Source organism: Phascolarctos cinereus, unplaced genomic scaffold (assembly GCF_003287225.1).
Source record: "Phascolarctos cinereus isolate Bilbo 61053 unplaced genomic scaffold, phaCin_HiC Scaffold_726;HRSCAF=1367, whole genome shotgun sequence".
Lineage (NCBI taxonomy): Eukaryota > Metazoa > Chordata > Mammalia > Diprotodontia > Phascolarctidae > Phascolarctos > Phascolarctos cinereus.
The window spans coordinates 32377754-32404574 of record NW_027556098.1 but is presented as its reverse complement, the minus strand read 5'-3'; the positions used below and the strand labels follow the sequence as shown (position 1 = coordinate 32404574).

The window sequence follows — 26821 nt, the reverse complement described above, 5'->3', positions numbered from 1 at the left end:
TAGGTAACAGCTTGTTCTTAATAAAGGTTTTAAAAAACAATTATGATTTGAGCTTATCCAAAGGCCACTGTCTACTTGGGCAATTTCACACTCTAACATTCAGAAACCTATAATTTGATTCTGAAACCTTAATGTACATTTTATTACCCAGGTATTATGAAGTTTGTAATCAGTTTCTAACATGGTTAAAATACTTGGATTTACTCAGACTTTTATTGTACCTAAGTATGATATATTTGTATGTGCCTGAAATATTCATGTTCCATGCAGTACAAGACCTTTTTCTGCACTACAAATTTTGTTCAATCCATGATTCTTTACATTTTGCTTTAATTTTGTTCAAAATTTCCTTCAATAATTCAACGAATGTTTATTAAGTAACTTTTTTATGTAAGGAATTGTATGCACAAAAGTGAAAAATGACCCATTTCTTGTCCCCAAGGTTTAAATCTAGCTGGGGTATGGGGTGACACAGGTACAGAAATAACTACGATTAGGAAGTGATTAAGGCAAAAGGAGAAGTCAACTAGAGTGTCCTATAAGGTCCAAAGAGGGAGAGATGGCTTATAGCTTAGGCTGTGAAGGAAAGCTTCCTAGAGCAAAGTCACACTTGTACTGGGTCATGAACAATGCCAATGGGTAGAGATGGTGGGAAATCTATTCCAGGAATTGGGAGATGTTACATAGAGGCAGAGACAGGAGAAAGCAGTGCCCAAGTACCTACTTGACCAAACTAGTCAAGTTTGGCTAGAACATAACGATGAGAATTCCTAAAGGCAAATACTATAAAAATAAGGCTGGAAAAGTAGAGTGCCTGTGGGGGTAGCTAGGTGGCGCAGTGCATAGAGCACCAGCCCGGGAGACAAGAGGACCTGAGTTCAAATGTGACCTCAGACACTCAACACTTACGAACTGTGTGGCCCTAGGTGAGTCCTTAATCCTGATTGCCTCTTAAAATTAAAAAAAAAAAAGTACCTGTATAAGCACATTGAAGAATTATAGTAATTATTTCAAAAATCTATGAAAAATCGTGATTAAGAAAAAAGAGGCATTTGGGACCTAACTTATTTTGGTCATCAACATTGACCATTTTCACTGGACCATTGCCTTCCCTTTTCCAATGTACTAATAGTCAAGGGAAAGTGAGCTTCAAGAAAGGGGTTCAATGTTCACAGGATAGCCAAGGCATAGAAAGAATGTTCCCATCTGTGTGAATGAAGAGGGGTCCCAGGATGCTGGCTAGCCACTTGTGCCCTAAGGCAGAAACCTAGTCACTCTACCCTAGTTAGTTATGTCCTCAGGCTTCTAAAATCAAGCAACCTTTGGAATGTTTACATCCAACTTACACAAAAGTGGCCATCCCTTCACGACTCCCTTCCCTTTCAACGTGTTCTCAAAGATATGGAGGCATTATTTCTGTCGTGGGATCTATTATAACAACAACAAAAAACAAAGCCAAGCAAAACAAAACAAACAACCAAACAGACAAACCTTGGAGATTTTAGAGCATCTACGCCTTCAAAAGCAGAGAAAGGAAATGAAATCCTGAAAACAAGAACCCCTTAAGGGAACTAACGAGGAATGGATTTCTAAGCAGGGCCAGTCTGCATACATGGTGCCTGCCTTACATTAAAAAATGCTTAAGCAGTCATGAAACGGCTTCATATGTATTCTTATATACACATATATATATATATATATTCATATAATTCATAGGTATTATTATGATCCTCATCATAACCCATGAAAATTAGTCAAATATCATTATTCCCATTTTATATGCAGGAAAATTCAGATATATCATACACTTTAAGAGAATGGATATGAAGTCTACACTTTCTCATCAAAAAATACACTGCCTTTCAAACTGCTTCCAATAAGTTCTTTTCCCTCACTGCATAAATTTGAGGCTTCACTTTGCTATGCCGTCAGAACAGGACCACTTAAAGATTCATCTGGATTAAGGCACATGAGATCCCTTCCAATTCTGGATCTATAATCCACTGATCTTTTAAAAAATACAAATGCCTCTGGGAGGGGGTATGGTATGACCAGTCATTGACACATTAGTACAAATTAGTTCAGTGGCTTACATTCTTCTGAATCCCTAATTAAGTACAGATACACTGAATAATTTAGATTTTTTTTATTTTTATTTTTTCCTTTTTGTAGGGGTGGGGGGCATGAGGGAAGGAGTGGAGAAGGAAATAAAAACAGTTAATAATTTTGGAACACTGAAGGGCAAAGCAGGCCTGGAAAGGAATCCACAGTGTGGGGATTTAGGGAAACATAACAGTCCTGGAGCTGGGGGTGGGGGTGGGGGGGCTACCAAGAGGTCCCACAATAGAAGGAAGGAAAGGGGTTCAGAAAGGGAAAAAATGGAGTGGCATGAGATAATATCTGTACCTGGTACATAATAGGTGCCATATAAATGCTAGTTACTAATATTAGTAGTAATAAAGACAAACTGCCTATTTCAAGGATTTTTCCTAGAATAGGGCCCACTTCCTCTAAGAGGGAGGATACTGTCTTTACTTCTCTCTTCTACATCGCACGACTCCCTACTTCCAGAATTCAAACTTTGGCCCAGTACTATTAATTACATTAAAGGGTAAGTGAGTTTTTGATTGAGCAGCTAGGTGGTGCAGTGGGCTAGACTGCTGGACCTGGAATCAGGAAGACTCATCTTCCTGAGTTCAAATCTGGCCTCAGATACTTTACTAGCTGGTCAAATCACCTAACCCTGTTGGCCTCAGTTTTCTCACCCATAAAATGAGTTGGAGAAGGCAATGGCAAACCAGTCTCATATCTCTGCCAAAAAAAAGTACCAAATGGCATCACCAAGAATTGGACACAAGTGAAAACAAGTCAACAACAAAAGCTTTTGAACACTGGCCTGGGGATCAAATGAGCATTTATAACATTGGCTCTTTTATGCCGATGTGGGCAGGAAGCCACATCAAGCATCAATCAAGTTTCAGGGACAGGTTTTTTTGTCTTCTAGGGGGAAAACCATCAACAACAAAACTAACTTAGTCTATATGGCAAGGATCCCGGTAGACATTATTCCAGCCACCAACAGGAAAGCACACGAAGAGGAAGAGGTCAGCTCGACCCAGTTATGTAGTCTGGTATCACCACTGACGGAACATGGGTTGGAAACAACATGGTTCTAGTCTCTGGGATGCATCTGAAACTCACTCCACGTACTTCCAGGGATTCCTGGAACTTTCTTTCTTTTTTTTAGAAATCTAATGTAACATATGGAAAAAAATTGGCTAAAAGTCAAATGTCCTGTATTCTGGTAATAGTGCTGAAGCTTATTAACTGTGTGACCTGGAGAGGGTCACTTAATCTCACCAAATGTAACACACAGAATACCTAGCCTATTAGGTGTGTGTGTCTATATGTATCCTGATTGCCTCTTACATGTATGTGTGTATATTAGACATTTATATTATAGCATATTGTTATAGATGTCTATGTGTATGTATATATGTATCGTGCCTATCATGTGTGTATATTAGACATTTATATTATAGCATATTGTTATAGATATATATGTGTATGTATGTATAGTGCCTATTATGTGTGTCTATGCGTATCCTGCTTGCCTCGTATACGTATGTGTATATTAGACATTTATATTAGTCTATTGTTCTAGATGTATATGTGTATGTATATATGTATGTATATGTGTGTGCACATATATGTATACATGTATGTATAGTGCCTATTATGTGCCAAGCACTGTGCTAAGTGCTTTACAAATATTATCTCATTTAATTATCACAACAACCCTGAGAGGTAGGAGCTATTATTATCCCCATTTTACAGGTGAGGAAACTGAGGCAAATAGAGGTTAAGTGACTTGCCCAGGATCAGACAGCTAGAAAATGTCCGAGGATAGATTGAACTCAGGTCTTCCTGACTTCAGGCCTACTACTCCATCCATGGCACCATGTCATTTCCTTGTCTCACTTTCTATGTCTGTAAAATGGGGGTGATATTTTTCCTGCCTGTGTTATAAGGTAAATGCAATGTATATGATATAAATATGTATATGTATGTGTGTGTATGTGTGTATATATGCAAACATATACATGAGTGGACTCTTAACATATAATAGATTACTATTTTCAGCATCAAGAGGACCTCCAAGTCCCATGTCTGATACTGACACAATTTTTTTCTCTCTCTCCCCTCACATACATATATAATGTATACATATATGAACAGGGAAGAACTGACACTGAATTTAAATTAACAGTATATATGAGGGGCAGCTAGGTGGCACAGTGGATAGAGCACCGGCCCTGAAGTCAGGAGGACCTGAGTTCAAATCCAATCTCAGAACAAACACTTGACACTTACTAGCTGTGTGACCCTGGGCAAGTCACTCAACCCCAGTTGCCTTAAAGAAAACGAAAACACAGCATATGTGAGAAAAATGCTTTGAAAACTATGAAGTGTACATGAATCGCATCAACTGAGTTACCCCAACTAATTACTATCTTCACTTTTAAGTACAACATAGCTTACTTACCAGCTCTAAAAATTCCCTCACCACCTGCCGCTGTTTCAAATTGGTTTCTCCATCCAGGTTGGCTGTTTCAATGTGACAGAGACCATCAGGGTCACTCGAAGAAAGCAGCAATATGTCAGCAGGTATGATCTCATTACATCGAAGCTGAACAAAATCTCCAACTCGGACTTCTTTCCAGTATCGGTTCACAAATTTCTTTTCATCCCTAGAGTCATTACAAAAACAGGTTAAAATATGCTAATCTTGATTCAAATTATGGATGATTATAAAGAACAGGCAATCCTGAAACTGACAATGTACTATTTGAAACATATGTGCTTTTCATAGTTAGGGTGTCCCAAAAGTCTAAGTACAATTTTAAACCTGGAGCACCAGTTTTCTGCGGTACCCTTTGTGTATATATTTGCATGTGTGTATGTGTGTGTGTGCATGTGTGTGTGTGTGTGTGGTGTAAACAAAGATATATGCTAATATGTACATGCGCATTCTAGCCATTCCAGAAATCAATTGAGAACCAATAAGCCCCCCAAATCGCTAAATTATGAATAATGCTTTTTTGGTCCAGTAATAGCACTACCAGGCCTACTCCTCAAAGGAGTCAAAGAAAAAGGAAAAGAACCCACGTAAATTAAAACAAAAATTATTTGTAATAGCTCTTTCTGTGGCAGCAAAGAAGTGGTAAGGAAGGATTTACCCATCAATTGGGGAATGGGAGAACAAGTGATAGTATATGAATATAATAGAATACTATTCTGCTGTAAGAAATAAAGAAAGAACAATTTTAGAGAAATCTGCGAAGGTTCTATGAAATGATATAACGGGAAGTGAGCATAACGAGGAAAATAATTTATAAAATAACATTGAAAAGAAAAATATCTTTGAAAGTTTTAAGAACTCCAATCAATGCAATGACTAACCACAAACCCTAGCACATAGTAGGTTTTTAATAAATGCCAACTGATTGACTGATGAAGCATGCTACCCATCTCCTGCCTGCTAGGCAGTGAATACAAGAGGTGGAATGAGATATGAATTTCTGGACACGGTTAACTCAGTAATTTTTTTCCTTGACAATGCATATTTGTTACAATAGTCTTTCTCTCTCCCTCCCTTTCCCTCTGCCATCCTCCTTAACTCCTAACCCCTCAAAGGGAAAAAATGAAGACAGAAAATAAATGTTTGTCAATTGAAAATTTTTTATTAAGACATACAGACATTAATTCAATAAACATTGACCAACTACTGTATGCAAGACGCTATGCTAGGCACTTTGGAGAATGTAAAAATAAGTAAAAATAGAAGAAGCTTAAAATCCGGAGGGTGGAATAGGAAACACTGGAACAAGTCATTATCTGATGGCTTCTTTAGTTTGGGGAACTTTTAGTTTTAGTTTCTTTTAGTTTTGGTGTTTTGTTTGTTTTGCTTTTGAGAAATTATGAAAAACACCACATTGAAACAGCCTTATAAAGCCAAATTCACCCCATATTTAAGTGTACTTTAATGCTTAAAGAATCTGTGGCTTTAACAGCATATATTCTCCTTTCATCAACACAGATCACAATCCCCTCTTAATATGTAGTACATAATCTTCATGAGGTGCTAGGATAAAAACAAAATCCACCACCCTGAGGCCAATATGGTCATGAGTCTTCTGAACTACACTAGGCTAGTCCTCAGATTATGTACATGAAGCTTATAACTAGGCCCATATTAAAAGCCCGGCAAGCTTGCTAAGACCTGGGAAAACTAGAACTCTGATGGCATTGCCTTCAAATATTCCAGCTTAGCCAAGTCATGGTGGTACACCCTTGTAAGTTCCTGCTGCTAGGAAGGCTAAGACTAAGGGATTGCTGGAGTTCAGGAGTTGGGTTAAAGCTGATTGATTAGGTACCTGCGCTCAGTCCAGCACAATTACAGTGAGCTCCCAGGATCAGGGCCACCAGGCTATCTAACAAAGGGTGAACTTACCAGGCTGAAAAAATAACAACCACCAAACAGCCAATTAAAACTTCAGTAAAAAGTCTGAGTCTAAGCATAGCTCCTGCCCTTACAGCCAGTGAGAGACAGTGAGATCCTTTATCTCTCTCCCCCAAAGAATTCAAAATCATAATTTCGAGCCAGAGTAGTACTTTTGGTAGAAGATGAACATAGAGTAACATTCACAGACATCAAAATAGTATACTATTTCCCTGCATTACCAACAAAGCCCAGCAGGAAGAAATAGAAAGAGAAGTCCCATTTAAAACTACCACAAATAGTACAAAATACTTGGAAGTCTGCGAAGACACACACAGACAATGTGAACACAACAACAAAACGCTCTTTACATAAAGACAGATCTAAATAACTGGAAAAATATCAATTGCTCGTGAATAGGCTGAGCCAATATAATAAAAATTATAATATTACTAAATTAATTTACTTATTGTAGTATAAATCAAAGAATTGATTTATAGACTTAAATAATAACAAACCTGGATCTGGAAGACCAAAAGGTCAAGAATATCAGGGAATCAAACAAAAAACAAAAACAAAAACAAAACAAAGGAAGGAGACTTAGTAGCGGCAGAGAAACCGATTCTGTTCCAAAGAGATTGCCCACATGTTCTTTATGCAACAGTTTACATACTTCTCTTAGCTTCCTTGAAGGTGAACCATAAACATAAAACTCTGGAAGAGGTAAAGGCCCATTTTGTTTCCATAAATTAGAGACTTGATAGACCTTATCACTCATTACTTATATAGAGTGCAAGAGGGCACAAGAAAACATAGAGTCAGTGATTCCAGGACAAGCATTTAAGCCTGTCAAAGCTGCTAAAAATTATGTTAATTTTAATGCATCGCCATATGATCATGTGGGAGTTTGTGTTCACTCAGAACAAAAAAACTCTCCTGATGGTCACATAAAAAGAATGCCTCTGATGTGTTACCATTTTCATCCTCATTAAGTGTGTTCTGGGGCAGAGTGTTAAAAGTAAACACAAAATAATACAACATAAGCAATCTAATCTATCTCCTTGAACAAATGGCAAGGTTATTAGGATTATGAATGGCTTCTTGGAAATAAATGAAGAATGCATTTGACTGCAAAGGCTTTCTCAGTTAATAGAAATTAATACAATGGCCTAGGGAAAAAAATCTTCACAACTTTTTAACAAACTTTCTCAGGAGTTGTTTTTTTGCAAGAAGGATAATGGTAGTCATCCTTCCCATTCTCTGGTGCTATTTCAGCACAATAACACCAGCATTATTCATTATTAGTGAAAAAAGTTTCATCCCTACATCCAGAATTGTTGCAACTAGTGTTAAGGATTTTGAGTCAATCATGAGATTAGCAAACCTATTAGATGGAAGACGGGGAGTTAGAGAACAGAACAAGCACTGAGTAGTCACTTGCTGTATGCCAGGCACTGTCCTATTACTTTGTATAGATTATCTCATTTGGTTCTTACAATAACCCTGTAAGGTAAGTGCTATTCATATCCCCATTTTACAGTTGAGGAAAAATGAGGCAGACAGAGGTTAGGTAACCTGCCCAGGGTCACAAAGATAAAAAGTATCCAAGGCCACATTAAAACTCAAGTCTTCCTGACTCCAGACATTCAAATATACACACATACATAATCATCAAACACAACACACACACACACACACACACACACATACATATATGCATGTACATATGCTCGTGCAAAATATATGGCTAATGTCTATCAAATCAACAAATATTTGCTGACTCTATGATATGTAACATATGGTGCCAGGCACTGGAGGACGTACAGAGCAAGAAAATACAAAGAACTTAAGATTTTCAGGATGTAATAGGAAACATAAGGAAAAAATCCTGTAATTCAAGACAGAATACAGTATGTAGCATGATCAGAAAGGTACAAACAAAATGTTATTCATGTTCACTTGCTAAACAAATAAATTTGGGGCAATGTAATTCTTTGATGATTAATATTGTTAAAGAATACTGCGTCTTACTGTATACTGAATGTATGATGTGTTAGAGCTTGGGAGGGAAACAGAAAAAAAAAACAGATAGCAAGTAAATAAAAAAATTAGACTTACAAATACAGGATGTTAAAAGTTTTACAATGGTGAATGCCACCAAATCCAGACAGGCTCAGCCATGCTTCACTTTACATGTTGGCCATCTTCTCACCATTCACCATGTTTTATTTAGAGTTTGTATCAACTCTTCCACACCCATTTCCAGCCATGGAACCGATGATAATTCTGCCACTGCTATTAGAAAGGATTTGTCATTCTATTCCACTCACCATCCCTTTGATTTTCCGTATTAAAACACTCCTCCCTGGCTACCACTCCCCTATATGTGCTGTTCCACATCTTGGTGAATGGGAACTACATGAGGGCAGGGAATGTCTAATTTTTGTATTTATATATTCTCAGCCCTTAGCACAATGCTTGGCACATAGTAAACACTTAGTAAATGCTTTTCATTAATTCATTCATTAACTTAAATTTTCAAATACACAAGGGAAGTATTTCTTCCCAAGAAAAATATGCTTCTGGAGAAAAGAATGCAGGATGGTCTTGGTTAGAATTCAAATGGTTTTTATTCTTTTCACAAAAGGGCTCATAAAAATATATGAATATCATATTGAAATTTGTGCAAACAGATTTCAAAACCCATAGTCTTGGAATATGGACTATTTTGCAACTAATCTTAATACAGAATGCTGCTACTTCATAGAAATGAAACATAAGAAGACTCTTCTCATACATAGTAGGCACTATATAAATGTTTATTCTTCTTTCCCTTCCCTAATAGTCATGATTCCCCATGATTTTGTGTTTACAGTCTTGAATGATCTGAACAGGAACGTAAATGCAAGAGTTCAAAGGAAACTAATAGAAAATTATTTGTGGCTGTATAAAAACATTGGATAAAATGGGAAATAACAGAAATACCATTTAGCCAACTCGTTCTACTTCAACAGGATTCCAACATGAAGTGTGTGAGCAAGTATCAAACTCTTAGCCAACAAAATTACCCAAATTCAGCCTTTTAAGATTATAGTGTAGTTCTAAATCACTACTGATTAGAGAAATGCAAATCAAAACAACTCTGAGGTACCACATCACACCTATCAGATTGGCCAACACAGAAAACAAGAAAATGATAAATGTTGGAGAAGATGTGGGAAAATTGGAACACTAATGCATTGTTGGTGGAGTTGTGAAATAATCCAACCATTCTGGAGGGCAATTTGGAACTCTGCCCAAGGGGCTATAAAAATGTGCATACCCTCTGACCCAACAATAGCACTTTTAGAGTTCCATCCCAAAGAGATCATAAAAGTGAAAGAAAGACCCACATGTACCAAAATATTTATAACACCTTTTTTTGTGGTGGCAAAGAATTGGAAATTGAGGGGATGCCCATCAATTGGGGAATGGCTGAATAAATCGCAGTATATGAATATAATGAAGTGCTATTGTGCTACAAGAAATGATGAACAGGTTGACTTCAGAGAAACCTGGAAAGACTTGTATGGACTGATGCTGAGTGAAGTGAGCAGAACCAGGAGAACGTTGTATACAAGTAACAGCTACATTGTGTGATGATTAACGTTGACAGACTTAGCTCTTCTCAGCAATGCGAGGATACACCTCCAAAGGTCTCATGATGGAAAATGCTGTCCACATCCAAAGAAAGAACTATGGAATTTGAATGCAGATCGACGCACACTATTTGCTATTTTTTTTCTTCTGTTTTGTTTCCTCTTTCCGATGTTCCTCCTACTGGTTCTAATTCTTCCTTACAACATGACTAATGTGGAAATATGCTTAACAGGAATGTATATGTATAGTCTATACACACTGGGCGCCATCTCGGGGAGGGAGGAGGGAAGGAAGGGGGAGAAAAATTCAAAACTCAAACACTTATAGAAGTGATTGTTGATAAATCAAAATAAATTCATAAAAAAAATTTTAAAAAAAGATTATAACATAGCTGGGAAATGTTTAACAAAATAAATAAGAATACAACAGAACATAGATAAAGTTACTATGTGGTTTTTCTAAGTCAAAATGTAGCTGCAGGGATCCTTGTGCAGGGGTGGGGAACCTGCAGCCTTGAGGCCACTAGGCCTTTTGACTGGGTCTAAGTTTTACAGAACAAAGTTTGGATTCAGTCAAAGGGCCACATTTGAGGACCTAGAAGGCCACACGTGGCTTCCCCACCCCTGGTTTAGTGGGTCCTATTTCTATTTGACTTTGATAACACTGCTTTAATGTGTCTGTGACCTCACTGATTTGGGAATTTCCTCAGATGATACAGAATTCTATTCTCTGTCCATCCCCTACCCCTAGCAAAGACCAAGCTTGAGGAGCAAAGAGAGTCGATGATAATGACCGGATGTGTCAAGGAGGTGGGCAGTGAAGGCAGGTTGGCTTGGTGGATTTATGGATAGCCCCTCTCCTCTTTCTGCTCCAGTGACTTGCACCCGCCAAGCCGAACAGTACGTCCTCCTGGCTAGAACCTATGGCCTGTGAGCAGCTGTGGTATTCCATGAAATTCTTAATAGAGAATTTTTAAAACCTTCATCTTCTAAAACCAAAAACAAGTCTCAATTATTCATTAAAACGAGTCAAGGACTTCTATTGGGTGATATTTTGTTAGCCTAGTTTGAGTTTCTATAAATACTTTAAAGTAATCAAACTACCTTAAATATGTCAGACTTGTCACTATTTCAGACTCGCCCCCCTAAAAAAGTCTGAGTGAGTTTTGTTTTTTTACAAAATATTACTTTAAAAAGTCATGCTACCTGTAGATGGTGGCACACATTTTAGAAGGTATTAAGTAAAAAATATTTACAAAGGAAATGGAGAAATTTCATGTGAATCTGCAAGGCTAAGTGTTTAAAAGTGTTTGATTTACATTTGTGTTACTAAGGGAACTTTGCCTAGAAGATAAAGAATCAAAATACTTCCTCGAGGTGGTATTAAATCCAACCTAGATCAGGAACGACTGAAAGATAATCCTTTATAAAGTGATTGTATTTCTACACAATGATAGAAGGAAGTATTGTTGTACTGAAAATGATTGTGCTCACTCTATCAATAAGAATAACATAGGATCTGTAGCCCTTTTAAAAAAGGTATTTTATATATTTTTGGCAATCTATGTATTTTAAATTATGTATGTAAAAACATCATTCTGAGAAGGATTCCATAGGTTTCCACAGACTGCCAAAGGGGTCTATGAAACAACAGAGGGTAAGAACCCCTCCTCAGAGCAGACCCTCAATACCCCTGTGCTTTTACTTGCTATGAAAAATACATCAATGAGATGTCTTTTAGGAACGGAGAATGAAGATACTGGAAGGAGGCACACCCCTTCCCTATAAGGCAAACAGTTTAGTGTTTAATTCCATCTCTATTTTCTTATATGACCAGTCGCTGTCACGTGAAGAGGCATTCTCATTGTTCCCCATGATGTAGTGGGCTCCCTCTCACTGGAGGTCTTCAAGCAGAGGATGGATGTTGGGGATATTGTGAAGGGGAGTCTTACTCCCGCATAGGTTGGCCTTAGATAGCCTTTTAGATGCCTTCTGATTCTGAGATTCTTTGATTCAGTGTTTGCCTATCACTGCTGATGCTTTTGTGGTATGCATCTGGGGTCAAGCTGACAGCAAATATTTTGCTGAGTTATCCTAAGATGCACCTTGCTGTTCAGGGCTCTTGGTGACGCATTAGGAAAAAAAAAATAAAACAAACAACAATAGCAACTGTGTCCTCATTGAGCTTCCAAGAGAATGCCAAATCTGAGTCTTTCTCAGGTAGAGATGTGCAGCAGACAATTAAAAAATTCTTGACTGGATTTCCTGAGAAAGATAGGGTGGTGTACAGATTTCGGAGTCATCTTCATAGAGATGACTGGTGGTGCTGGTGATCAGATCACTGAGAGAGAGCGGGAAGAGAGAACAGCAAAAGGCCAAACATAGGCTTGAACTACACTACCCATGGCCTACTTTCTGTATCCAATAACTAATAGCTTACAGAAATGATTCCTGCATTCATTTTTGACTGCATTGTTAAATGACCCTTTGCTCTCTTCAGTTCATATTAAAGCAGTTTCTTTGGTATCCTGGCAATCTTTTTCCCTTTTTAGGATTAACCAGGTAAAAGGAGCCCAACTGAGTTTATAATGAATACCAGTAAGCTGGCTTGGCCCTAAGACCAGTTGTTTGTTGTGTCATTTTTCAGTCATCTGACTCTCCGTGACCCCATTGGGGGTCTTCCTGTCAAAGATACTGGAGTGGTTTGTCATTTCCTTCTTTGGCTCATTTTGCAGATAAGGAAACTGAGGCAAACACAGTTAGGTGACTTGCTCAGGGTCACACAGCTAGTACGTGTCCAAGGTCAGATTTAAACTTAGGTCTTCCTGACTCCAGGGCCAGAGTGCCATCTACTTCGCCACCCAGCTGCCCAAAGGCCAGACCTAGGTGTTAAAAGATTCAGATTTGGCATTCTCTTGTAAGCTCAACAGGGGCACGTTCTCTCTAAAGCTATTTATTTCCCCAGCTTCCCTATTTCTGCTGAGCATACTCTGATTCTTCCAGTTACCCAAACCTAGGACTGAGGTATGATGCTCAACTTTTCATTCCCTGCCATTCTCCCTTGACCAATCAGTTGCCAGGTTTTCTAAATCCTATATCCTCAATACTTATCTTATCTATCCCCTCTTCCTATTCATACCACATAATCATCTACACTTCAGGCTCTCATCATCCCCTGTGTGGACCCTGCAGTAGCTTCCTATTTAAAATAGCAAAGTACCTTCCCCTTTAAAATCCAGCTGCTGTGGTTTCCCCCTCACCAGTTCCACCCTTCACACAGCTGCCAAACTGAGATTTCTAAAGCACAGGTTTGCCTATGTCACTTCCCGTTTCCAGAAACTTCAGAGGCTCCCCCCATTTCCTCGAGGGTAAAATACAAACTATTCTGTCTGACATTAAAAGCTCTCCACAAAACTGTATCTGTAGTCTATCTTTCCAGTTATGTTTGGTTTTTTTTTTTTGAGGCAACTGCAGCTGAGTGACTTGCCCAGGGTCACACAGCTAGTTAGTGTCTAAGGCCACATTTGAACTCAGATCCTCTTGACCCTAGGGCTGGTGCTCTATCCACTACACCACTTAGCTACACTATATGATTATGTATTATATTATATATTATACATTATATATGATAATATATTATTATTTCTCTGTTCTGGACAAACAGATCTACTTTCTCTTCTTGTATTCCACAAGGTCTTTGCACAGGCCAGGTCCCATTGGTGACTGCCAATTTTGCATCTTGGAATTCCTAGCTACCTTTTGTGCTATCTCAGGTATCATTTCCTTCAAGGAGCCCAGTTTCACTCCACCCTCCCACTACCCCAAATCCCTTTGTTTTTATTTTCTTTATTTCCTGTATTTACTTATCTGCAAACATAACCCAGGTAGGATGGAAGGTCCTTGAAGACAAGCATGGCTCACTTTGGTCACAGTATGCCCAACGCCTAGCACAGTTTCTGGGCCCACAGGAGGTGTTTAATCATGCGGTAAAAGAGAGAAATACAGTAAAAGAATCCCAGCCTCTTTTTGTATCCCCAGAGCTTAGCCTAGTGCCTGGAACATGACAGAAATTATTATTTTCTATTATATTAATAACAATTATTAAATCAGGATCTAGGCTTTTCTTTTCTTTTTTTATTTCCTCATTCAGGGACCAGCCCCATGTAGGTCACCCAGCCAGTCTCTAAAGGGCATGGTTGATAGGAGATATTGCCCAAATCCTCAGGATCCATGCTCCTCCATCGTGGGCAGCAGCACCTCACCCAAGTAGGAGACCCCACTTCTGTTAGGAGCATAAACAGAATTGAATCTAGGTGAATTTCTGGCCCAAAGCAATGAACTCATGCTTCTGTACCCCTCCACTGAAGTTTAGGGTGACTCCGCTCAAGCAGGAGAAAACCAACCAGAGTGATCCGGATAGAGAAGAATTCCTCTGTCCAGACTGCTGGAGGTGGCTGATTCTCATGATCAAGTCCATATTCTCAGCAGGAAGAGCTGAAGACTTTTAGCTCACCTCCTCATTTAAATGTCTATCAATCATTGTTATTTTCTCAAGTAAGGGATATTTCCTTTCAGATAGATAGATAGATAGATGGATGGATAGATATTTTTAGGCAATGGGGGTTAAGTGACTTGCTCAGGGTCACAGCTAGGAAGCGTCTGAGGCCGGATTTGAACTCAGGTCCTCCTGACTCCAGGGCCGGTGCTCTATCCACTGCACCACCTTGATGCCCCTCAAAAAGATATTTAAGGCATCCAGTATCTCCACTAGGTGTCTTTTGTTACCGAGAGAAACCACTGACCATCAATTTATTGATTATTAGCTATACACGCCACACCCTCACCACTTGAATTATTACTGGCCGGCCTCCTTTTCAAAAGTCTCCCTCCCCTCCAGTCCATTGTCCATTCAGCTGTTAAACTGGTCTACCTAACGTGCAGGTCTCAGCATGTCATACACCTCCCTACTCAAAATACTCCAGGGGCTCCCTATCAACTACAGGATCAAATCTAAAATATAAATATAAAATCCTCTGGTGGGTGTTCAAACACAGTCCTCTCCTCCCTTTCTAATCTTCTCATACGTTACTTCTACATAATTTGTGATGCAGTGATGCTGACATCTTTTCTGTACTTCCCCTAACTCAATGCCTTTTCATAGTCTGTCTCCTCCCATGCCTGGCTCCCTCCTTCATCACCTTCTGGCTCCTCTGCCTTCCTTCAAATCCCAGCTAAAACCCATAAGAAGCTTTTCCCAACCCCCCCTTAATTCCAGCTCCTTTCTTCTACCGATTACCTCCAGCTCATCCTGCATGTATCTTAATGGTACACAGTTGTTTACATGGTATCTATCTCCCCCACTGGACTGTGAGCTCAAGAACAGAGACTGGGGCTTTTTTGGCCTTTCTTTATATCTCCAGTGCTTAGCACCATACCTAGTAGATATTAGGGGTTTAATAACTGCTTATTGACTAACTTGTTGACTGACCAGTGATCCAAAGGTATGATGAATTAGTTCTGAGCTGTACCTTTTGAGGGAATACTCACATTGGTGAGATCATAATTAAAGCACTGGGTGTGTGTGTGTGTGTGTCAGATACATTCACACACAAAAATTAGGCATCCTGGTAAAGTGAATAGAAAGCTAGCCTTAGCATCAGGAAGATCTAGGTTCAAATTTAATCTCCAACATATACTAGCTGTGTGACCTTGGCTAATTTAGCCACTTAACCTCTCAGTATCCTGGGCTACTCTACATAAGACCAAAAATTGCTAAGAAGGTATCCATCAGCATTGATAAGAGGGAGTTTCCTCATGGGAAACACCAGTTTCCCAGTAAAATCAAAGGTCTAGAAAAAGAAATTAAATAATGTTTTTATATTTATATAAATATATTTTTATATATTATTTTTATATATTTATATATATTTTATATATTAGTGTGTGTGTGTGTGTATACACACACACACACACACACACACACACAGAGAAGGATTTAGCTTCAGTTAAAGATCTCAGTGCATCCTCAGCAATTAGTAGCCAGCAGACAGTCTTCTCCTGGTGAACAGTGTAAGGGAACTTGGAGATAATTAAGTCTGGCCACCTCATTTTGCACATGAGGAAGCTAAAGCCAGTGACATATGCAAGGTCAGACAATTTGTTGGTAGCAGATTTAGAAACGGTATGCACATTTTGTGGTTCCCCGTGCAGGGTAGTGTTCTTTCCACTACATCATGTTGTCTCCTTTTTGGAACACTGAGGGTGTAGCAGCTGAGGGCCACGTACTCTTGAGGATTCCAGGAAAGGGAGGAGGCCATCAAAGAGGCCTTCCCCTTCCCTGTTTTCTTTCCCCTTAAGACCAAGAATGCTGCTCTTCAGTCCTCAAAAGGAACCCAAAATGGGCAAGAAATCTACCTTTGGTTTTTGAAGAAAACAAGGTAGAAGAGAAAGAAAAGTGAACGAATGAATGAGCATTTATTAATGCTTTCAGGCCTATATATGCTACTACTATATGACAAAGACTGTGTTAAGTGCTGGAGATACAATCAGCAAAGTGAGTCAGTCCACCCCGGCTTTTATTGACAGTTTAATTGAGGGACAAAGCATTATAGTAAGGTTTAGCTAAAAGGCTGATGGAAAGGGCCTGGAAATTAATCCCAAAGATTGTGGGGTAGGGCAGATGACAAGGGTCAGGCCTTCTTAAGATGCAGAGGCAGCACCCAACAGTCTCCAGAGCAGAGCAAGAGGGCAGGTGATAAGGCTCAGAGGCCAGGGCAGACAATGAGTGTTGTCCTTCTTAAGAAGGTTGTACTTGGTAACTCCCTGATCATCATGTGAACAGTCACTTCCACTTCTCAGGATGGTAGCCCTCGAGGTACTGGCCCACCACCACTGGGAAAGGGAAGAGTGTCTGGAGGTCTGAATAGAATGAGGATTCTAGGTTCTCTCCCATGTGGCAGAGATGAGGGCTGGAAGAAACCATATTGATGAGATCACAGATCTATTAAATACTGAAATGTTATAACTATCAGCAGGAGACTTTCAGAAGTACCATAATGAAATCTCAAAACATTAAGCTTAGGGGGAAAAAAAGGGAAGTAAGAAGGAGGTAAATAGCAGGATATAAAGATACAGATCACCCCCACTTCTCCTTTGTAAAAAGTTTTGATCTTTTTTGTCGAGGCAGTTAGGTAACACAGTGGATAGAGCCCTGGACTTCGAGTCAGGAAGAACTGAGTTCAAATCTGACCTCAATCACTTAGCTAGCTAGCTAGCTAGCTAGCTATGTGACCCTGGGTAAGTCAATTAACCTGTTTGACTCATTTTCCTCATCTGTAAAAAGTGATGATGATGATGATGATGATGATGATAATAATAATATATACCTCCCAGGGTTGCTGTGAAGATCAAATATTTGTAAAGTACTTAACAAATCTTAAAGTAATAAATAAATGCTAGCTAATAGTGTAACTGTTGTAGTAAAAAATGTAAACACCATTAAAATTTTACTTAAGGAAATGAGTCTGTGCTGCTAAAGGATTTGCCATTGCAACCTAAATTCTAAATTGAAGTTGAGATGGCATTAAATGCTAAGCCAAGTGAAGGCCAATTATGGGAAATGTGTACATCAGGGTAGAAAACAGAAGAAACATATGGTTGACTAGCAATCAGTTTACAAAGTAATCACTGTGCATAGTTCCTAGCAGAAGGCTTTTGTGGTTTACTGTCACTGGGATTTGGGAATCAATTCATTGACCCTAACAGCATGATTGTCATATAACACCCCCTTCATAACACTCCTTATCTATCCACTTCAGAGTGAAAACATCAGGGAACTAAACTGGATAAATTATGCAAGAGATTTCCGTATTTTCTCTTGTTAAAGTACTTTGTTATTTCTGAAAGTACACTCCTCCAAACAGCATACATGTCAAGCTGAAATATATCCACCCCAAACCCATTTTATTTATTCACTTCCTCATATACTTGCTGCTGACCTCCCTCACCACACTTTATCACCTCATCACCAGCAGGAAGGGAGGTTTGGTGTTCCCTCCTCCTACTAATTCATGTGGACTTTTTAAATTTTGTTTTTATACTGAAATGCTTTTCAAAGGTGGGACCTCTGAACAAACCACAGGAATGCTTAAGGTCTCAGGGTAACACTCAAGATCTCCCTGCCATCATCCATTGGTGGTCTGCATATAAACCCCACATGAGGATCTAGATATCTAAGGACTACTGGTACCTGGCCTGTGACTCCCCACTTAGACCAGGAAAACTGGAAGGCATTCATGGTTTTCAATACATATTTTTGACCAAGCAGCCCACAAGAGGGAGGGGCTATTGACTTCAATTCAAGGCAAAAACCTACTAGGAATCTAATAAGAAATAAACAAAAAAAGACTGTAAACAATTCTAACCCCAAAAAGCTGTTGCTATGATACAGATTAATAATATGTTGGGGCAGCAAGGTAGCACAGTAGATAGAGCTCTAGTCCTGGAGTTAGGAGATCCTAGCTGAAATGTGGCCTCAGACACTAGCTGTGTGACCCTGGGCAAGAATGCCTCGAGAACCCTGTATGCTTCAGTTTCCTTATCTGTAAAAGAGATGGAGAAGGAAATGGCAAACCATTCTAGTATCTCTGCCGAAACCCAAACGGCATCATGGAGAGTTAAACATACCCAAAACGATTCAACAACAATAATAAACTAAAGTACACAAGCAGAATCTTGCCTATATTCGTTCAAAGGCAGAAAATGGTACTGCCCAAAGAATTACTTAGCGATAGGGTTCTTAGTGTTTCTTTTATGTTATGAAAGTCTGATGAAGACGGTGGAATCCTCAGTGCTTTTTACATGTACAGGATTACAAAGCAACCAGTTACATTGAAATCTCTATTAAAATAGTTTTTAAAAAATGCTTACCCATCCCAGGTTAAGAACCCCTGACTCTGAGACACCCTAAACAAATTAAAGTGTCACATCGTGAATAAGAGGGTTTTTAATAATATGCATGTTAAGTTACTCCTAAACTGAATTAAGACAACTAAAAAAAAAAAGACTAAACCTGGTGGTAGCTAGGGAGACTTTAGGACTAGAAGGACTTGGTTGCCTAGAAGATGACTGAGTAAGTTCTCACTTAGGCAGAGATTTGTTTATTTTAACAAGCTCAAGTTTGAGCTAATGGCTTTAAATGGTCCCTTAAACTTGGACATTATTCATATGACCATTTCCACAGACATATGTATATGCAAAAAGCAGGTTTTCAACTAAAGGAGGAAGCTTCCCTCCTGGCAGTCTCGGGGTCTAGTACAGACACAGCTAAGCCAAAAAGACATTATCAATTCGCACTCACACTCAAATCTGTTTTCCATAAAATGTGTCAGATGAATATTTACAAACATAATTTTATGTCATAAATCTCTTATTCATGTATTCTTTAAAGTCTTAGCTAAGTAGATATTAAGTTCTACAAAGATAGAAAAAAAAATGGGATGTGATCTTATAGCACAGTAGAAAAGACCCGGGCAATTAGGAGACTGTCATGAAATTCTAGTCCTGACTATCACTGATGAGCTGTATGACTTTGAGCTAGTCACCTAACTGCTGGAATTTGGTCTCTTACTTTCAAAAATGAGGGAGTTGAGCCAGAGATCTCTAAGGTCCCTTCCAGTTTGAATATTCATCATGTTCTGTAACCCTATCACTGCTCCCCCAAAGTACCCAAGTTATCACTGTCACCACCCAGAGGCTAATCTAAGATCAAATAATGGCAACTGACTGCACAAAGTGACACCTCTGGTTTGACTTCACTCTTCAATATTTCTGAATTTAATTATTTACTAATTTTTCTCCCCATGACAGTAATGTTGGGTAAGTCACTTAACCACTCTTTTGTTCAGTTTTCTTACCTGTAAAATGGGGGAAATCCTATTTATACTACCTCTTACACAGGGATGCTGTGAAGAAAGTTCTCTGTAAATATCGAAATGAATCACAAATATGTCATCTCATTATAGGTTTTTGCAGAGTTGGGACGTTAGGAATGTGGCATATTCTCGAAAGAATTGTGTGTTCGTAACTAACAAAGAATATCCTGAAATTTTTCTTGAGCCCTAAATTCAGGCTTGCTGTCCTGGAGGCGACAATTACTGTGATTTTTACAAATATCATCTTATCTAGCGCCCTTTGCCAGTTGAGGAGAAAGATATACCAGTGCCTTTCTAAACAAACAAGCAGGCCTACAAGCAGAAAGAGAGGAACTTTGGAAGTGGAAAGACAAGCCCTGAAGGAAAAGTTCCAGCCAATCTTTCCAAGACAATACATGGAAGAATCCTCAATGCCAAGATCTTCTAAGGCTTAAGAGAGATGACAGCTCTTCAGGGAATTTACTCCTCACATGGGTGGATAAGAAACATGGTACAGGAGAAAGGAACAGAAGGATAGTTTGAAAATAAAAACACATATTTATATATAGTGACCCAACCCAACTGAAAAATATTCTTAAATTCAATTAGAGTCATCTGGCCAGAAGATCAAAGCATTCCTGATCTTGAGATGCTTATGTACTATACTATAGTAAGAGGGAGCCCAGAGCTGTAATGAAGCTTAAATAATGAAACTCTGAGATAATGCATTATTAATCAGAAGACCTGAAAACATTTACCAGGACTAGCATATTTTAGAAATCATTTAGGTAAGATCACAGCACTGAAACAGAAATTGGAAATATGCAGTAGGAACTGGGGCCAAATATGTTTCATAAAGTCCAGAATGTGTCTTCATCCTGCCATAAACGGAAACATCTGCTCCTGTGGTAAGATCTGCTAATAGAGTCTGCATCTATTATCTTCTTCAAGATGGCAGACTGACAGATGATGTATACTATGCAGAGATTTTTCTGAAGAGGCTCGGAGCCCAACAGCAAAGGTAGTAAATGTGGGATGGTTGACATCTTTATGCAAAGTATCTACTCTACATTTGTCCCTGGAATTTCCATGAGCTCTCAGAAACTTAAAACACTGGATTTCTATGAGTATGGATCACAGAACAGGGGAATTCAATGGCGGGGGAGGGGGGAAGAGAAGAATGAATGTTCATCTATTATACATAGTAAAGACTTAGTACAAAATATTGGCCTGAAAAGCGTCACCCCAAATCACCTGAGCCTCTAGGTTCTTTAGAATTTAGAAACTATCTAAATTGTCTTGGCATAGAACTAACTACATTCTGTACTATGCTGAAATCACACAGTTGTTCCCTCTAATAAACCAGTGGATGTCCAGAAAAAGTAATATTCTTCCAGGAAGCATCCTGAACTGTGAGAGCAAAAAATACTACTTGAAACCAGCTAGTTATCAACTATTTAGTAAGTTGTAACCAAAAGAGAACCATCAAAAACTACACCCTCTAAAGCATGGTGTCTCTATGGATACCACTATCTTTTCTGTGTTTGGGATACTCTGGAGCGACTGAGTTGCAGCCAGGATGATAATTCTGAACACAAGTGCCTGAGAAAAGAAATAACAAAGACTAGGGAAGAAAAAAAGAATTTTCAAGCTATTTCACTATAACTGGTTTCCTTCATCATCCTATGTTTTATTTTATGTATTTATATATTCTGAAAGGGGGTTCCTAGATATCACCAGAGTGCCAAAGGAGGCTGTGACATAAAAGGTTAAGAACTCTTGAAACAGGGCAACAGAAAAGACTTTTTTTTTTTTGGTGAGGCAATTGGGGTTAAGTGACTTGCCCAGGGTCACACAGCTAGTAAGTGTCATGTGTCTGAGACTGGATTTTAACTTACGGCCTCCTGACTCTAAGGCCAGAGCTCTATCCACTGCACCACCTGGCTGCCCCTAACAGAAAAGACTTCTTGACAGGTAGCATTTGGAGTGGGTTTTGATAGATGGGTAGGATTTCACCAGAGGAAAACAGTTGGGCAAGGAAGTGAAAGTATTCAAGATATAGGCAAGGACACAAAGAAGTCACAGAGGGCCAAAGGCGCTTTAAGTAATTGGGTGTGAATGAAAACAAGAGATTCAGATAAGGATTAAGCTACAAAAGGAAGCAAGTTCCCTCTAGACTGACTCAAGCAAAGGCTGGCTGGCCACTTCTAAGCAATTTTGTAGAAGGGATTCCTATTCAAGTGGGCCAGGAGGTCCATTCCAACTCTGCACTAAGAGAACTTGAAGAAGTCACAATGCTCCTTAGTAGTGAAGGCAAGACTAGGAACCCATTGAAGCTCTTTTCAATAAAACATGCTGCCTCAATTAGCTGTTTTAAGGCAAAGCAGGAAGCAAGCAATTTATGTAGGGCTTACTATGAGCAAGGCACTACGTTAAGCCCTGGGAATACAAATCCAAGCAAATTAAACAAAAAAAAAAGTCGTGGCCCTCAAGGAGTTTTTATTCTAATAACCTAAAAGGAAAGCTGAAAGGGAGTCATTCAAAGTTTCCCTGGGAAGAGAGTCATTTTTATATTGGGTAGCTAGGTGGTAGAGTAGATACAGTAATGACAGTAATGAACCTGGAGTCTGGAAGGACTGAGTTCCAATCCTATTTCAGACACTTAATAGGTAAGTGACCTCAAAATAAAGATAATGATATGCCCAATGAGGTTTAATGATTTGTCCAAGGAAGTGGCAGAGATTTGAAATCAGGTCCTCTGTGCCCAAGAGAAATCTAAGACACATGAGCTTATATGGCTATGAACCCAGAGATATGCTTCCAATTTGACTATCTATGACTAACTCATTATGTCACTGTGGCTTTATTTGTTTTCCCATCTGCAAAATGGGTTTTAAATTATACAGTCCACTACTTCATGAAAAATAAAGAATTAAATTATTTGCTAATGAATCAGTTCTTAGATTATGAAGCAAAAAGTTATCCTATGAGAAAATTATGAGTTAGTGACCTACTATAAGAGGCTCAGTGAATAGAGCACTGGGCCTAGAATCAGGAAGACCTGAGTTCAAATCTGGCCTCAGAAACTTACTGGCTATGTAACCCTGGAGAAGTCACTTAACCTCTGTTTGTCTAATCTGTTGGAGAAGGAAATGGCAAACCACTCCAGTATCTTTGGCAAGAAAACTCCACACAGAGTCACGACCTGAATGGACTGAATGACAGCAACAAACCCACTACAACTATATCTTGGGAAGGAATGATTCCCAATACTGCAAATGACTATTTTCACCTTTCTTAATTTTGTACAGCATTATTCTTTGTGTACAGCAATTAGAACCTAGGGGAACCAAGGAAGCATTCTTAAGAGGTTAAAAGTAATCTGGAGAGGCAGAAACTTGTAGCTGAATGTTAACTGAAGGTTGTGTAGTGGATAGACAGCCAGGGCTGGAGTCAGGAAGACCTGAATTCAAATCTGACCTCAGATACTTACTAGCTGTGTGACCCTGGGCAAGTCACTGAACCCTATTTGCCTCAGTTTCCTCATTTGTAAAATGAGCCAAAGAAGGAAATGGCAAACCACGCCAGTATCTTTACCAAGAAAATCCCAAATTGGGTCACAAAGAGATGAACATGGCTGAAAAACAAAAAACAACCTTTCTCTTGGATTGTCTCCTAACATTTCTCCAAAGGATCCTTGCTCCTCTGAGTCATTACCAATGAATGAGGGAAATACCCAAAGACAAAAGTGGATCTATGATCTCATGATTTGGATATTTCTTGTAGCGAAGCAGGTAGCAACACACCTATCTACGTCCTCTATAAAATCACCAAAGGCCTCTACACTCGACATGCCACAGGTCTTCTTTGCTTGCTCTTTACTGAGGCCATCAGTGATTAGGGCTGAACATTTGTCATCCTTTGCTCTTGTCACATAACCACCATATTTTTCTATCATTCATTTCCCTCATGGTATTTTCAACTGTTTTTTGAAGTACTCTACCTTTATATTCAGCCTGCTCACATCAATCATGTGCTTCTCCAAAATGGTACCCATTTAAAATTCTTTAGACTATTGTGTCACATGTCTTGCAACCATACAACAATAGAGGAATATTAAAAAGATTAGCCTTTCTGTTTGAGAGAAGGCTGCAAACATTAAACTTCCTGAAGGTGGTCTAGGCAACTCTCCTCTTCCTCTTCAGTTCTGGGCCCAACCATTTTATTATCTGCACAGATAGGAAATGAAGGATAATTTCCACAGCATATCCATCTAAAATGCACGTCATTACCTTTGGGATGTGCTGGTAAATATTTAACAACTGACTCTCTTAAAAAAAAAAAGGCAGAACAAACTTTTAAGTTTAATTTGCATTACTAATATATCCTCCATCACTTACTTAGATCTAGACAATCCACAAAACAACAAGTCAAGCCCTGATTTGATTAGCATCTGCTGATTCCCATCATGTAAATGCTCACACCAAAAATTTAACAACGATGGTACTAGCTCTAGCACAACCCTGAACCAAGGTAACAGACATGCTTCATCCATGTAATTTTTCTTGTGTGAAGAGTAGAGCCAAATTTTTTTAAGGCCAGATTCTTTTCAGTGATCCTCTTCTAAGAGGGTCTGCACTGTTCCAGGACTTCATGGAACCAATATAACGTTACTTCCTGCCCACTGGAAAACTGGACTCCTTTCCTGAAGCCTCTCTAAGTTTTTGTAGGCCCACTTTCACCTTGTCTTGCTTAATTTCAGCATTCTATGACATTCCCTGGATACCTCCAGCGATTTTATCTTACTTGTTTCCGTCCCTCCTCTTTCAGTTCCATTTTAGGTATAGTCTTCTTGCATTAGAATATAAGCTCCTTGAGGGCAGAGAGTATCTAACATGCTTTTATTTATATTCCTTGCACTTAATACAGTGCCTGGTATCTACTAAGCACTTAACAAATGCGCATTCTCTCTATTTGTCTGTCTATCCATCTATCCATCCACCTATCTACCACATCTCTATCCATATCATATTTCTACAAATCCACTAACAAGATGTGGAAAATTTCGCCATTCATAGGGAATACCTCAAGTCAGGCTCTGTGCTGAATCTCCTTGATCACAGTGGTGACCAACCTTAACAAGCATAGATGTCACCAATTTTTTTCCTGCTTGATGCTTATGACTGAAAGTCATTAATCAGTTATTCAACAAGCATTTATTAAGAAATTAATATGTGCCAGCTAAGTGCTAGAAATTCAAAGAAAGCCAAAAATAGTCCCTGCCCTCTAGGGGTTCACATTCTTCTGCCCCCTTTTCTATCATTCTGCTAGAAGGGGTGACTAAATGTCATGGTGCATTTTCTTTTGCTCCACATTTTGCCATGGTCAAGGAGTTCATTATCAATTAGCTAGCCTGGTAAGCTTCTCTCTGTACTTAGGTTGGCCCTCAAAAACAGACTTAGTCATTGCTGGCTAGCTCCAGTTGTCCTGATCTGTATCTTGCCACTGGACTCAGATGGCTCCAGAGGAGAAAATGAGGCTGGTAACCTTTCACAGCCCTCCCTCACTTAAATCCAATTCACTTGGAGGTCATGGCATCATCTGATGTCTTTGAGAACAAAGAACAAACAATAACAACAACATCTGTTGCCAGGACCATAACTGAAACCTTTCCAACTTGGTAGTAAAAAGCCTAAAGCTTAAATCAAGAACCCAGGGTCACCTCCACAACACAACGAGGCTCCAGTGTAAGGCTCTGAACTCCTGAGCTCTCTCCTAATAAACCACTCTCTTCTAGTCCTTGAGCATACTTTCTCTTCTAATTCATAACTAATGAATGAATGAAACAACAATAATTATAAAAGTGATAATAGACTAATTTTAACTGGTTTGTTTTGAAAATGAATAATTCTCAAACATTATTTTAAGTCATTTTAAAATCTGATTTCTGTTGAATTTCACAAACACCAGAAACTGAACATTTCCATATAAAAGAGAACATAAAGGGAGGCTAAATATGAAACCATGAATCTCTATTCTATGTGGCATGCTTTAAATAAAAAAAAGGCATAGAGTAACTTCAACACATTATTTTCACAGCCATCCTGCTTATCTTTGTCTCCTTCTGAACTTTGTTTTGTTCTCTTCTGTGCACTTAAAAATATTTCCATGACTCTCTTTTAATTTCCTTCTATTTGAGGAAAGGGCATCACAGCTATTGTTAGCTTGCTCTCCTTGCCAACCAAACTCTCCATTATACAACAAAAACAACAAAAAAGAAGGGAGAAACACACTTGTAACAAATAAGCATATTCAAGTAAAATAAATTCACATGGACCATGTCCAAAAATCAGACCAGGAAAATTATCTTCAGAGAAAAAATAAATGACTTACCTAAGGTCTCATAAGTAAGCAGTAAAGCCAAGACCATAATCCAGGTCTCTGCTGCTTAATCTAGTCTTATTTCTATTACGGTGCCTAAATTCTTTCCTTTCTCAGAAGTTTTCCCTTAGGGATCTTTTATAGCGTGCTATTTTTGATCTGCACTATGTCTAGCATTAAGTATCCATCAAGTATATTTAGATGTCATAAAAGCAGCCTATTTTTCAGTTACAGCCTTTACAAAAGTCAGAACAAAGATCATTTCTCCCATACGTTAGAAGCCAGCGGATTCATATTTTCTCAAATGTTCACAACATGCTATTATGATATGGTATGAAGCATGAACATTTTCAGGCCCCAAGGAAGCATTCTATAGTCCATAAAAATAG

General features: G+C 38.8%; 1 protein-coding gene across 1 annotated transcript in view; it reads right to left on the bottom strand.

Moving 5' to 3' along the window:
• Positions 1-26821, bottom strand: part of ATP10A (ATPase phospholipid transporting 10A (putative)) — a 295670-nt gene that overhangs the window by 151262 nt on the left and 117587 nt on the right. The window contains exon 2 of the mRNA XM_020992777.2: positions 4547-4751. Coding sequence (XP_020848436.1) covers positions 4547-4751 — 205 coding nt within the window. The remainder of the gene's footprint in view (positions 1-4546; positions 4752-26821) is intronic.